The sequence below is a fragment of the Branchiostoma lanceolatum genome, chromosome 1 (genome assembly GCF_035083965.1).
Source record: "Branchiostoma lanceolatum isolate klBraLanc5 chromosome 1, klBraLanc5.hap2, whole genome shotgun sequence".
Classification (NCBI taxonomy): Eukaryota; Metazoa; Chordata; class Leptocardii; order Amphioxiformes; family Branchiostomatidae; genus Branchiostoma; species Branchiostoma lanceolatum.
In genome coordinates, this window is record NC_089722.1 from 33,960,498 (window position 1) to 33,974,970 (window position 14,473).

Genomic DNA, 14,473 nt, shown 5'->3' on the forward strand with positions numbered 1-14,473 from the left:
GAACATCTTCACTAAATAGCTTTAAAGAACGATTGCAGTCAGAAGTGCAAAAGTTAGGTGTGACAGACTGTTCAGTGTAATATAACCAGCTGCTTTCGCACCGCGTGCCTGCGAAGCTGTTGTGTTACGCCGAAGGGCGGTAATACCGGGTACACAGATGACAGATACACGACCCGAAATTACGTAGGCTTAATATAATCTCTAAGCAGATCTATTGGAGGCATATGTGGCGATTAAAACTCATTTTGCCATGTGTCTAATCTCTGCTTGGAGATTATGTTGAATATCGTATTCAAGTTACACACACACACACCGACACACACACACACACACACACGTTCACACATACTTAAACACAAACACATACATACAAACACACACACGCATACACAAACACACACACACACATACACACACAGACACACACACGTTCACACACTTAAACACAAACACACACATACAAACACACACACACGCGCGCGCATACACAAACACCCACACACACACTCAAACGCATGCATACACACACACAAACATACATGCATACACACACGCACACACATACACATAGACACACAGGAGGAAACACTATTCAAACCCGTCTCGCTTGGATAATCAGCACGTGAAGTCAGGTGATATTCAGTCAAGTAATAATAAACAACACGACATAATAACACAAACATAGTCCAGTGATTGACGATTACTAGTAAGTTATGATTAATATTCAGTGAGATACAACATTTGGTGTATTTTTTCCATTTGAACCTGGGTGTTCCGTGCAAACGTCCTATGTGCACCGAACTATACGTTTTACGTCCGCATGGACTCACTCCAGACAAATTTTCCTTTTGTAGCACTGCTGAATTTCGTCACAAAAACGCATCAAATTCGAGAACCGAAGTGATATCTGCAATCATGGTCATCTGTATCATTTACATTGGTACCAAACTCTGGCAAGTACGACAGTTTAAACATGGATCTTTAACCATCTGACCTTGATGCCAGTTGTCTTCACTTGCACCACCTAGCCTGGTAACCATACCACCGGGAGCTCCCCAGTATCTCTACGGCGCTGGCAGTGGTGCCCGCCCGCCCAGGCAGATTAGAGCGCACGGGGTGGGTTTACGGGCTTGGCTTAATGAGTTCGCTCCACAAGTGAAAACTCAACATGTCAGCTAAGAAGACAGGCTGACAGAAATATGCCCTGCTGGGCCCGGTAGAACACCCCTAAGCCGACCCATAGAGACTGGTGACCAGGTCAGGGTTCCCCGTGGGAAAATATCACTGCAGGACATTCATCTGAACCTTAACGGACCTGCTCTAATCATAACAGAAGGTACCTCACCTTGTCCATGAGTGAGGTCCAGTCCCCGCACAGAAGAGAGTATATAAACTCTGTATATATACATTGTAAACTGAATCTGAGCCAATCCCTGTACTTCAGTGGAAGACACCCACTGTTATGAAGTTAACGCCCTTAATCATACTGTAAAAGGCAAAATGTTTATGAGCATTTGATTTCGCGGCAGAGAGAGAATGTAGTGTATGCGGTAGTTTTTAGTTCGGGGTTGAAACAAGGGGAGGCGGGCAGAAGACGGAAGAAACATTTCACAGTGGTTTTAAGTTCGCGGTAAAAGCCGTGAACCTAAAACCACCGCCAACATTTCCACTTTTACGGTACATATACGTGTTCGAGGCCGAACTTGTTAGTCAAGTTTTAACCACAATCTCGAGTCAGTAACCTAGGCTAAAAATTGCCCCAGGTGCCAAGTGTGCACGAGCAGGGTGTGTGCCAAACCAAGGCAATGACAACTTATTTAATACGTTTAAAATGTTAACCATAAGAAATCGAATAAGTGACTAACCTTAAGCGGTCATAAATTCTTCATCGCTGAAGTTATTGCAACATTACGTGTCATTCAATGCAACAGCATAAGTCATGTGATCTACTATTATCTTTTAACCGTCAAATTGATCTAGTGATTACCACAACCGTTACGCAATGTTGTAGTTATTTTGAGCACTCAATTGAATTTTGACAATACTCTCTCAACACAATTACCGATCGAGGCCAGCTTTGATTGGTCGGAAACCGAGAGAATCACTGACTACAAACAGGTCAAGTGAGTCTCTCGTTACGCGCCGAAATGATCCATTTGAGTGGTATATATGAGAAGTCATAGTTCTGTCGCGATGTATCAGATCAGGCCGTGAAATATGTCCCCGTAATGCCCATAAGTCAGACCACCACGTGGATGTCTTTTGAGAGTTACAAAAAACACTTGAAGATGATATTTGACGTGTCAAAGTTGGGCGTCAAATGCATGATTCTGGCGAGGTTTCTGAGTCATTATACGGTCTGCAAGGGGGTTTCGGGAGGGCCGATAATCACATCTACTTCCGGGTCATACAAACCGCGCCTGTTAGAGCGTTTCATTTCTAGACCCTTCATGCCCTTTCGTAAATAAGATGTGCACCTAAAAATGCAGGAAATAGCGTTTCAAAGGGTAAAGATTTCAAAATATTCTCGGGGTGCATGCCCTCGGGCCCACCTGCAATTGTTACATGTACGCCTCCGACGAAAATATGTCGGGAGGGCAAACAATCTAGCAGAAACCCTTGTGTACTTTTCACTATGAGTGCAGAGATTGCCCCTCAAAATGTGTTTGAGCGGGTCGAGATTTTACCATTTTCTCGGGTATTCTCTCGGATCCACGTACAATCGCCGGGCCGCTCCGGCGCGATATATGTCGGGACTCGTCGCATCTCGCACCATACCATTAAACTCTTGCAAATTCTTTTCACTTATAGATATGTCATCAAACATAGCTTAGTGTAACAGCAAAATTTGGCACTCAAAATCAAGGTTATAGCGTTTCAGGGGGTCAAGATTTTCACAATTTTCTCGGACAACGGTGGTCAACGTACGTTCAGCAATATCTTGCTGTTCCCCTCCCATACGAAATTCCCTGCCGCGCCGTCACGGCTACTCATTATAGTTATACGGTTTAGTGTGGTCATCACCAGATTCATTGTCACCACAATGAATATAAAAATCAATAGTTTTGACGCAGAACTAGATAGTTGAATCAGTGTTTAAGTCGGTTGGGAAGCCTCATGATTTAACGTAATTCGTAATCAGCTCTGAAAATTTTCCGTAATTCGTAATCGGCGGCAAAAATTTTCCGTAATTCGTAATCACTACCCCCCCCCCCCCCCATGCAGGCCCTCTTAGAACGGATCTGTAACGAATCCGAAGTGGCATTTCAGACAAGTCAGGATAAGGACATGTTTGCGTGTGCACCATAGTGCTGTGTTATGTGAATTCGTCAGATACCTTGTCTGTGCTAAATAGACGCTTGAACACATTTCGTGCAGCCATCATAGTTATGCAAAGAACCGTAACACAGTAGAATCCGCTTATTTGCATAACTGATTTGTCAGTGTAGTTTATGTAATAATAAGGAGTAGGCCATTAACCCTAGGGGACAAAATGAGTGGCACTGAGGGGGGAAGGGGTTGTTGTGTTGTCCTGGGATGGCACTTGAAGGAAGCACACACTCTTTGTGTCAAATTCACTCACTCCCAGATTATACAAAATGTAACATATTGAATTCATAAGCATATCTTCAGTTACGTCGATGAAGATTAGACATCCAGGTAATAAGATACGCCAAAAAGCAATTACTCAAACAACTGGATATGATTTTGGAAACGGTCAGACGTTTCAAGTAGCATCCACTACTTTTGCCCTGGGCAAATGTGGCTACCAAAGATGGACTTTCAACAAAGCCCTCAAACCGTCTGACCAGTCCAAGAAAACGCCTAAGTGTACACCGTTGACCAACAGAAACAAGGCCAACATCACTATTCCATATGTACAAGGAGTGTCCGAAAAACTCCGACGGATCTTCCAAAACTTCAACATTGCCACCAACTTCAAACCTCAATCAACTCTCAGACAAAGACTGGTACATCCTAAAGACCGACCCCGCAAAGGCAGCAAGGCCGATGTCATCTACAGACTCAAATGTGAACAACCCAACTGCAACAACACTTATATCGGAGAGACCAGTCGATCACTTAATGAAAGGTACAAAGAACATTGCGCTAACCGCTACTCCTCGGCCATTTCCCACCACCTAAAACACAACCAGGGGCACTCGTTCAATCTCGAATCCACTGATATCCTTGACCGCGAACCCCGCTGGTTCGAACGTGGAGTAAGGGAGGCAATATATGAGAGGATATACAATCCAACCCTCAACAGGAAAGGAGGGCTAAGGGTGGAACTGTCTGGCACTTGGGACATAGCCTTGGGGGCAAACCAGCTTTAGCTCCTATATTAAAACAATAGGAGCTATTGTCCCCTTTTACTTCAACCTCGTCTTGAGTTGTCTAATTCGCTTTCTATTGGACTTCTAAAAAAATGTCTTCTCCTTATTTGCATATCAATTCATAGTTCGTGGTTATAAACCTGCTGTTCAACTGATCTTACTCACAGTCACTGACGAAAAGTAGTGGATGCTACTTGAAACGTCTGACCGTTTCCAAAATCATATCCAGTTGTTTGAGTAATTGCTTTTTGGCGCATATCTTCAGTTTATTTACACAAGTTGAGTGCAAAGGACTATAACAGTTCCTATAGTGCTGTCTTACCATAGAAACTTCCCATACTCGATGATACATACGAAACACGTACTGTTTTAAGAGTGTATCAATACAATGATACAAACGAAACGCGCTGTTTTAAGGGTGTATCAATGCATTGATACATCCAAAACACGCGCTGTTTTAAGAGTGTATCAATGCAATGTCACATACGAAACACGCGCTGTTTTAAGGGTGTATCAATGCTATGCCACATACGAAACACGCGCTGCTTTTAATCTATACAAAGATGCAAGTGAATACAAATTGTATAGCCCACCGGTCCGAATTGTCTGAGGAAGGCTCAACTTTGACGTTCAGAATCTAGATTTTAGTTGAAGTTAAAGTTGTTTTGTGAACCTCAGGTGATGTTCTGACTTGTCGGCATTACGTGAACACATTTCATGACCTGATTTGGTATCTCGTGACTGAACTATGACTTCTCGTATGACCATTCAAATGGATCATTTCGGCGCGTAATGACTGACTTAACGGCGCCATTCGCGCATTCGCAAAGTGAATGACGCCGGCGTCAGTCGGCCTCATTTTGATTATCTTTGCCGAGTACTATAGTACTCGGGGTAGATTATGTTTTCGGTTGAGCCAGCTGTTTGGTGGGTCTGTATGTATGTCAAGAGCATAACTCAAGAAACCTTTGATGAATCTTTATGATTTTTGTGTATTGGTTGTGCAAAGGAAGGTCAAGTTCAAAAATGGTTTACCTTGCGTTTTTCAACAGTACTGCAGCAGACTTTTAATTTTTGTGCGTTTGTATGTAGGCGAAAAAAGTGACGGAAACGTTGATGGATCTTTATGATATTTTGCAGGTGTGTAGATGTTGTGGTAACAGAGATCAAGTTCAAAAATGGTTCTCCTGGCATTTTCCGTCGGTACTGCAGTGGGCTTTGTGTGGATGTGTATTTTCTTGTGGACAACATAACTCAAGAAGCTTTTGATGGATCTGTATGATATTTAGTAGATGGGTAGGGTTTACGGAAAGGAAGGTCAAGTTCGATAATGGGCCTTCTAGCAAGTACCTAAGGTACTGCAGCGGAGCTTCAAAATTTAGTGGCATATTTTCTGAAAGTGCTATGGTCATGATATTTGTGTGGTAGATAGTTCACGCCACAAGAAGTAAGTTCTGTAAGTTTGGGCCCCCTAGCGGCTTGTTTAGAACTGCAGTGGGTGTTTTTGTTTTGACATTCGGACACGTATTACTTGAGAAGGGGTGAAGAGATTGTCGTGAAGTTTTGTATGTAGAGAGCTTAGATGGTGCTTTACACAATCGATGTCTAATTATAGAAAACAGGAGCTAATCTGCATGATTAGTAAGGATAATTGTAAATCCTTTACATTCCATGACGGGGCGTGTGACAGTATTCCCGAAACAGGCCAGCAGAAGGCCTTGCCTAGAAGTGTAAATAAACAGATGGTGTACATAAATAAACAAATGGGGCAGTCTCACTACAATTCAAACAGATGTGTGGGTCCGGTTTTTTTTAAAGTGTTCAGTTTCTGAATTTTTGTCAAACACACGGTTGGAGACATAACCGAAAGGGAACAAAATAGAAAGCCTTACAAAACACCTAAAAACATGTGAATAACCAGCCGGACCAACTCCTCTGGGCGTTAGCGCAAAGGACGACGGGAGAAACCGAATGGGGGGGGGGGGGGGCATTTCGGAGTGAGCGACGCAAAGGATGACGGGAGAAACCGTCGTCGGGAGCATATGTGAGCGAAAACATGTAATGCGGCGGGTTCCCAACATAAATACCGTACCCTATTGCCCATGATCTACCACTCAAAAATCACGACAAGGGCATATCCAGAACACCAGATATCAAAGCCGACAGTTCCGCAGCAGTATCTTAATACGTCACTAGGGCCCCCCTATCTTTAGTAGTTTCTTGGTCTCATCACCTACATGCCAAATATTAAACAATCCATCCAAACCTTCTTGAGTCATGCTGTTTACACACACATGTACACAGGCTACAAAAAAAAGGGGGGGGGGGGCTAAAAGTTCCCGCGTCAACTTTGACATCGTATTACTGCCAAACGATGTATGCAAGGACTACCATGGTGACTTTTCCTAAAAAAAATTTGGCAGCAATTTTGTTATAATGGTTTTAAGTTTATCATTTTTCATGTTGCCCTGGCGACGGGTTTCTGACAGGCATTTTATGCAAAAATCACTAATTTTTTTGAAAAAAAAAGATATTTCTCAGGTTTTCTTGCACAACTACACTAGTTTTCATACATGTATAACATCATATGTAATTAGATGTAACTTTCATGATTTAATGTTCATAATTTATGCTAATTTGATGACGTTATCAGTCAGAATCCAAGATGGCGGACTATATCACTATTTAAGGTATCAGCAGGCTTTTTCGCCATTAAAATCGTCAATACCTGACATTTTCTTTACCAGAAACATTAAAATGAACATTTCTAGTCTATTTCAGTGTCGTTTGGAGTCATGAAGGATTTTCAAAAATTTCAAAATGCCCGATCCAAGATGCCGGATCCGTCATATTGCCGTCAACGTACTTACCATTAACGTCGTATGCCTTTGCATACCTTAAATCGAATAATACAAACTGTTTTGTTTAATACCTTTAGATATGACGGGAATTCACTACTTAGCCAATAAAATCACATCGATGACGTCGTAATTACGACATATAACGTCATAACGTCAACAAAATTACAGGAATTTATAAGACTTGACGTGACCATCACTCCCTGCAAATATGTCGATGATACATCATACCGTTCGGAAATTATGACGGGGGGGGGGGGCGAATGAGCAAGCCCCAATTAAGTCCCAATTAGCATTATTTGCACTTCATTACTTACATCTCTGTCCAAGCTACCTGTATACTAAATATGGAAATCTAACATTCCTCTGTTCAGTTATTCTCCTTAGAAGATTTTCACAATAACGCCCATGCAGTTCCAGAATAAGCTGCCAGGGGCCCAAACCTTAACCACTTATTCATTACATCACAAGCTATCTGACACAAACAATCAAGACCATAGGTCAAAAGATAGAAAAAGTTCTGCTGCAGTACCAAGGTCACTTACCAGGGGGCCCAAAATAGACCTTGAATTTTGGCTTCTCAACACCCGCCCATATACCGAATATCATCGTAATTCCATCATATCAAGAGGTACTTGAGTTATGCTGCTTACAGTAGTCCGGAAACACACACAGACACACCCAAAACTACATCTCTAAATGTTTACAAAAATTTACACAAGTTTACAAAAGTTTACAAATGTTTACAAAAGTTTACACAAGTTTACAAAAGTTTACAAATGTTAACGAAAGTTCAAAATGTTTACAAAAGTTTACAACTGTTTATAAAAGTTCACAAAAGTTTACAAATGTTTACAAAAGTTTACAAAAGTTTACAAATGTTAACAAAAGTTTACAAATGTTTACAAAATTTAACAAAAGTTTACAAAAGTTTACAAATGTTTACAACTGTTAACAACTGTTTACAAATGTTTACAAATGATGACAGGTCACCATTAATTGCATTGGATTCCTGAATTGCGCTGTGAAGTACAGCAAAATACCGTGCTATACAGCAACTATACAGTAAAATATCATAGTACAGTTAAAATTTTATGGTGACAATTTCAAGCGATTCGGTCTTCTGTCGGCGTGCACGTATATGTAAATTCTGCAGTTGGTGCACCATGCATTTCTTGGTGCCAACTTCACAACATGGTTGCCAAACAGATGACAAACAGACAAACAGACACGCTCAAAACTATATCTCCATTTTTCATGGAGATAATGAGAATCGACGTTTGGATGTGCGTTTGCGACCTCCATCAGGAGAGTTCTGACTGGCTCACTTTGCACTATAGCTAGTGAACTAGTCAGCATATTGCCCTGATGAAGATGACAGACGGTTATCGAAACGTTTTATCTCTTGTTAGATATGTGGTTGTGAATAAAGAACTTTGCCATTCAGTCATTCACCAACCCGATGAAAATATTCGCAAATGTGAACAAATCCTTGTCTACGTATGCTACCAGCTTCTGAATCTTGTCAAATATCATTAAATAGGTTATGTATAATTTCTCATTTCTTCTCACCGGAGTTTGACGTCTCTCTTGCGGATCTGTTCTATCCGTGCGTCTGCCTCAGACCTCCAGTCGGTGATGGGAGACATGAACTCCTTTAAGGAAGCGTCGTCCACAAGGAAACGGATCTCGCTCGGAGGTCGCTCCAAGTTTATCCGGATGCTGCCCACGGTGTCGTCGAAATCTTTGATCAGGAGGGAGTCGTTAGAGCTGTACCACATCTTAAGGGTAATAACATGTTGCTCTTCTAGCCTTGTTAATAATAATAATACTATTGTTACATATGATAAGACTAAGTTATCTCCAAATGTCTGGCGCCCTTTAAGAGCGAGCTTAATAGTATATTTTACGCCCGTTTTACAAGAATTCCCAGAATTGCACAGGAATGTATGGAATCCGTCCGCCCGCCTGTCATTCTATACCTTCTTTAGCACGGTCTGGCATCCCAGCACGCAGGTCGATGACAGATGACCTACTTAAGTGGTTTCCGATTTCGTACTGGTGGGAGTGTGTCAGGGAGTTCTCAGGGCACCGAATCTAGTATTCTAGCTTTGGAAAGGGTTTTCAACCTACCACAGTTGATCTATTATCTCAAGAACGTGCTGAACATCATGCCTCCCACCAACAAAACCTCTGTTGACTCAAAAAACTTGGCAGAGGCCTCTCTGATTTCTAAGTGCGATTTGAACAAATATTATGGCAGAACTATAAGTGCTACGTTGATACTTTCCTTACATGACAGTAAGATCAACCCAGACACCTTCGCTATGGCAATAATTTTTAATCGCCACACTTTTTCCAATTGTGACCGTAGCATAGTAAGGCTACCTCTCGAATGTCTATCTCCAGTTCATAAATGAAGAAGAAAAATCATTCATTGACAATAGCACTAGGTCATGGTCTACCAAAGCAAATGTTTATTCTTCAGAAGCCTCTTGAATTTCATGATTTATTCGTACAAGTTTGACTTAAACAAATGTTCACACGTTGCATGCTACGATTAAAATGATGATATATGCTAATGATGTAATACGACGTCACACAGCTTTACGTCATCCGATTCAAGTACTTCCTCTCTAGCTGGACTTGATTTCCATCGTGACTTCACGCCTCACCTGACTGCTGACCTCACGTTTGACATTTTGGTTGGGCTTCGCTGAAGAGCCTGTATAGTGGAAATCATTCAAACAAGAAAATTGCAAGAAATGAGTGTTTACAATATGAATAGCGATGGGCGTTTACGATGGCGATATAGATTCTATTTTCTGAGCATAAGTCTTTTCAGATTCTATAAGATCCAAATATGTCAACATTAGCCCATATTGAGATTGAATATTCATGTGATAAAGGTCATTGTTATTACGAAAATAACCCCACCTCAACTCCTCCCCTTCCAGCAGCTTCCTGTAGGCCGCTATCTCCACGTCCAGCGCCATCTTGATGTTCATGAGCTCCTGGTACTCCACGGTGTGCTGCGTCATCTCCAGCTTCATCTTCTCGATCTGCTGCTCCAGCTCGCCGATCGCCAGCTTGTACTCCTCAATCTCCTTCAGACGGCGGGCCTCTGTCTCCGCGATGTTCGTCTCCAGGGACCCGGTCTAGTAAAGAAGACACATCATTTTTTTTACTTTCTCTCTGATTTCATACTACAGTGGACTGAAAACACAATAAACACACAAACACAAAAAAAGGTTCGTTTTTAATCTATGAAATTCGCTGATCGATCTGTCAAATAGCTCTGTTGCAGGGAGGTCGCCGCCCGAGTGGAATGTTGCTGAAATGCTACGGTCAACGTGCCCGTAGAGGGTGTAGCCCCGGCCGGGCGTCGAAGTCACAAATTTGTCCCGGTGGACTACGAAAACTGGGAGGTACCTCTCGGTGATCCCATGATAAGCTTCGGCGTCTATTTGTCAACGGGTCACGGGCTTATTTGAACTCCGAGTTAAAATCAACCCGGAGCTCGGCCGTGCCAAAAATAGCCCGGTAGTCACAGAGTGTTCCCAGGGGCCACGCCCGAAATTGCACATAAACAAACTGTTAACTACCCATTGGGGCCCCTTTGCCCAATTGTGACCGTAGCATAACCAAGGTAAGGCGATGACCCAACCTTGTTCTTGAGTGCCTCTGTCTCGGTGACGATAGACTGAAGCATCCTCTTCAGGTTGGTCAGCTCGGACCGGGCGGAGACCAGAGCCTCGTTATCCAGCTCCCGCTGCTGGGCCAACTCGCTGAACTGGAAAAAAAGAAAACAATACCAACGTTAGATAATATGCTTTGTTTTGTTTTGAAATATTTGTTATGAGTTATGACTGAATATTGGACTAAAGGCATTTTTCCTACCGTTCAAGAGGACGAGAATCATAACTCGTCTGGCTATATGCATTATACACAACAATGTTCATGCAACTCGAATATTACGTCAATATTTAGCCAGAGTCCTTGCCCCAGGGCTATTTGCAACATAATCTGTTTATAGAAAAAGAAAACAGATAGTGTAAGATAACAATGTTGACAAATAAGTAGTATACAAGGAAGTATATTTACAATTGTACTTTGGAATAGTGCCAATAATTAGGATATCGCTTTATATATGTGAGGTACGGTATAACATATCTTTTTTTCTCACTTTTCATGGTCCTACGGCGTCAATTCGTCACCAGGTCCTGGGGTAATATTCTAACTACGAGTTAAATACATCTGAGGACCCGGACATGCGCCAAAATAGCCCGATAGCCGCAGGGTGTCCAACGGGGCTAGCTAGGGGTCACGCCCGAAAGTAAAAAAGAAAAAAAACTCCGAAAACTCCCCGGTGGGGACCCTTTTTCTGATTGTGATCACAGTATTGGTAATGGTCTCACCTTGAGCTTGTACTTGGCCTCGGCCTCCTCCCTGTTGGCCCGTCCAATGATCTCGTACTGCATGCGGATCTCACGGAGAGTCTCGCTCAGGTCAGGTCCAGTGATGATCGGAGCCTCGGTCTTAACAATGGCCACGGTCTGGTTCAACTGGTACTGCACCTTACGCGTCTCCTGTAATGGTGCAAAACTTACATGGTAAGGATATCTGATTATCGTTGTGAGTGTATAGCAGTATGTATGGTATTGTATGAATACAATACATTGTTATAATAGAGATATGTCTACAGCCGAAATGTATCGCCAGTTGATGCCCGCGGATTCGGAAATTAATTGATTGAGTGTACAGTCTGTCTAAGTTCAGTGCAACTTAAACGTTTAAGTAACAAAGCATTCGATGGATGTTTGTTCTTTCTTTTGTATTCAAAAGTCGTATTATTCGATACATGTGTCTTTTATCTACAGCGTCAAGCTTGAGTTCAAAAAATTCCATAATCCTTAACTGTTTATCTGGAGCACAAATACAATTCCGGGATGGTTCTAACGTGACGAAGACATGAATAGCAAAGTCTTTTTATTCAAAACCACATATTTAACAAGAGCCGTCTGCCATCTTCATCAAGGTAATTCTGACTTGTTCACTGTGCACTGAAGTAAGTGTTACTGCTAACAATGCGGTCCCAAACGTAACGTATTGTCACATACATAGTCAGGGCACAGTGAACCAGTAAGAATTGCCCTAAAGAAGATGACAGACGATCATCGAAACGTCGGCTCTTGATGAATATGTGGCTGTAAATACAGATCTTTGCTATACAGTCATTAACCAACCTGATGAAGTTATTCACGGTGACAAGGACATGCCTACCTCATCATAGACCCTCTTGAGGAACTCAATCTCCTCCTGCGCGGTGGTCAGCTTGTTTTGCACTCCAACACGCCCCACAGTCGCCGCATCTACCTCCTGGAAAACAGATTGCAGAACCTCTTATCTCTTTGAACAACTGTTTGCATGTACCTAGCATACCATTACAATATGTACAGTACACAGTGAACGAAGAAATGCTTCCGGAAGATTCTATGCCGGGAGCCATCTAAAATACTGACGTACAATACAGATCTAGAGTTAAACGAACATCGGTCCGTAAGACCATAACACCTCCTCACCACAGTAAAGAAATGAAAACTGAAGTGGTACGACTACGTGTCACGGTGATCGGTATGAGCCAAAACGAGCAAGGAAGCGTCCAGGGAGGAAAAAGATAGGTAGGCGACGAGGGATAATATCAAAGAACTGACAGGCATGAAACTACTTGAAACACTAAGATGAACAGAAAACCGAGAAGGGAGGAGAAAACTGGTTGCCAGATCTTCTGTGGTACCCCAACGGTCAAATAGTTAGACTAGTGACTAAATGGGATGAGAAATTAGAAGAACACAATAGATATAAAAGATCGCATTAAACAGTTGGATATATCCATAGCATATCAGCAATATGGGGATTTAGCGGAAAGAGAAGACCCACCGTTTTGACCGTTGCCAGTTCTGTCCGCATGGCCTCAGTCGTGGCAGTCTCGGTCTCGCACCTGACGAGTAGTCACATCGATAAATGTTCATTTCAACGTCAATTTGCTCTAGCCCTAATAACCTCATATTGAGTCTGAAACTGTCATGGTCAGTTAAAACGATCAGTACATTCTAGTTTCTGGTCAAAAGCTATGTTCAATGATATTCGTAAACCTACGGTATGGAGTGAAACATGAAAGAGGATACTGTGGACTTACTTGGCCTGCCACTCCTGAGTCCGTGCCTGCCAGCTGGCGCTCTCGGCGTCCAGCTGAGCCTTCTCCTGAGTCAGCTGGTCCACCAGCGCCCTCAGCTCCGTCAGCTCCGTCTCGTACAGCTCCGCGATGTCGGTCTCCTCCCGCGCCTCCTGGATCCTGATCTGGGTCGTCAGCTTGGTGTTCCGCTCCTGCAGGGAGCGCACCTTCTCGATGTAGTTGGCGAAGCGGTCGTTCAGGACCACCAGCTCCCTCTTCTCACTGCTGCGGGTCGCCCTGGCGTCAGCGAGGGTCTGCAGCGCTCCTTCGGTCGGGATGGCGGGGGCGACAACGGGCTTTGCACCGCCAACGCCCGCTCGTGCTGCTTTGCTAGCCATGGCGTTTCCTTAGATCTTCGACCTTGTCTTGATTTTGAAACTGGCGTCTGAGCACGACCCTCGAGGCGTTGTCAGTACCGGTGCTAGAGCATCTACCCGGTACACAGCTTCTTTACACAGTTTTAACTTTAATCACATAGTCACTTGCTGTCAATCTCTTTGGCTCACGATGCTTGCCATTGGTTAACAACGCTGTTCCAGATTATAGAAACACCAGATAGTTTACTGGGTTCAACCAAGTTTACAGAGGACATATCAGGCCCCAATGTGTAAACACGTCACAGGTTCGCGACCTTTCGTTCCCACCCTATGGCTTCATATAGAAAGTTATGCGTGAACTGCTGATGAGCTGAAGAGTATGTAGGGCAATCAAATGTTTGAGGGAAAACATGCTTGTATCTTGTTAGTGGAAAAGATGTGCTCTGAATCGTTTTGTTACTATACCCGAACCTTCGTCCTTCAATAACGGGATTTATTGGTAATTTATCTACATGCATTAGATTAAGTCGTCATTTCATTTGTAAACGTACCTAGAGTACGGTTTCATCAAAATAGAATGCGATGAGTAGAAATATTGCAGGTCTTTAGTATTTAGGGCAACTAAATATTTGATATGATTCAAGGCGACACCCTTTTAACACTCGTGAATGTACAAAGTTCCTTTTTCTCAAAAGAAGAGGAAAAGTCAAATGTTCATCATCGTTG

At 42.8% G+C, this 14,473-nt stretch overlaps 2 protein-coding genes across 2 annotated transcripts in view; both read right to left on the minus strand.

The window, feature by feature from the left end:
- LOC136424139 (mucin-5AC-like) overlaps positions 1–1,459 on the minus strand; it is a 46,136-nt gene extending 44,677 nt beyond the window's left edge. Inside the window, exon 1 of the mRNA XM_066412644.1 lies at positions 1,346–1,459. The gene's annotated coding sequence lies outside the window, so the exon portion shown is untranslated. The remainder of the gene's footprint in view (positions 1–1,345) is intronic.
- Positions 1,460–9,649: 8,190 nt separating this feature from the next.
- On the minus strand, positions 9,650–13,885 carry LOC136420655 (non-neuronal cytoplasmic intermediate filament protein-like). Its single transcript, XM_066407708.1, has 7 exons — positions 13,395–13,885; positions 13,136–13,196; positions 12,479–12,574; positions 11,614–11,784; positions 10,863–10,988; positions 10,133–10,353; positions 9,650–9,920 (listed from the first exon to the last, which is right to left on the minus strand). The coding sequence occupies exons 1-7, from the start codon at positions 13,766–13,768 to the stop codon at positions 9,884–9,886; spliced, it is 1,086 nt and encodes a 361-aa protein (XP_066263805.1). The 5' UTR covers positions 13,769–13,885; the 3' UTR covers positions 9,650–9,883.
- Between the last annotated feature and the right edge of the window lie 588 nt (positions 13,886–14,473).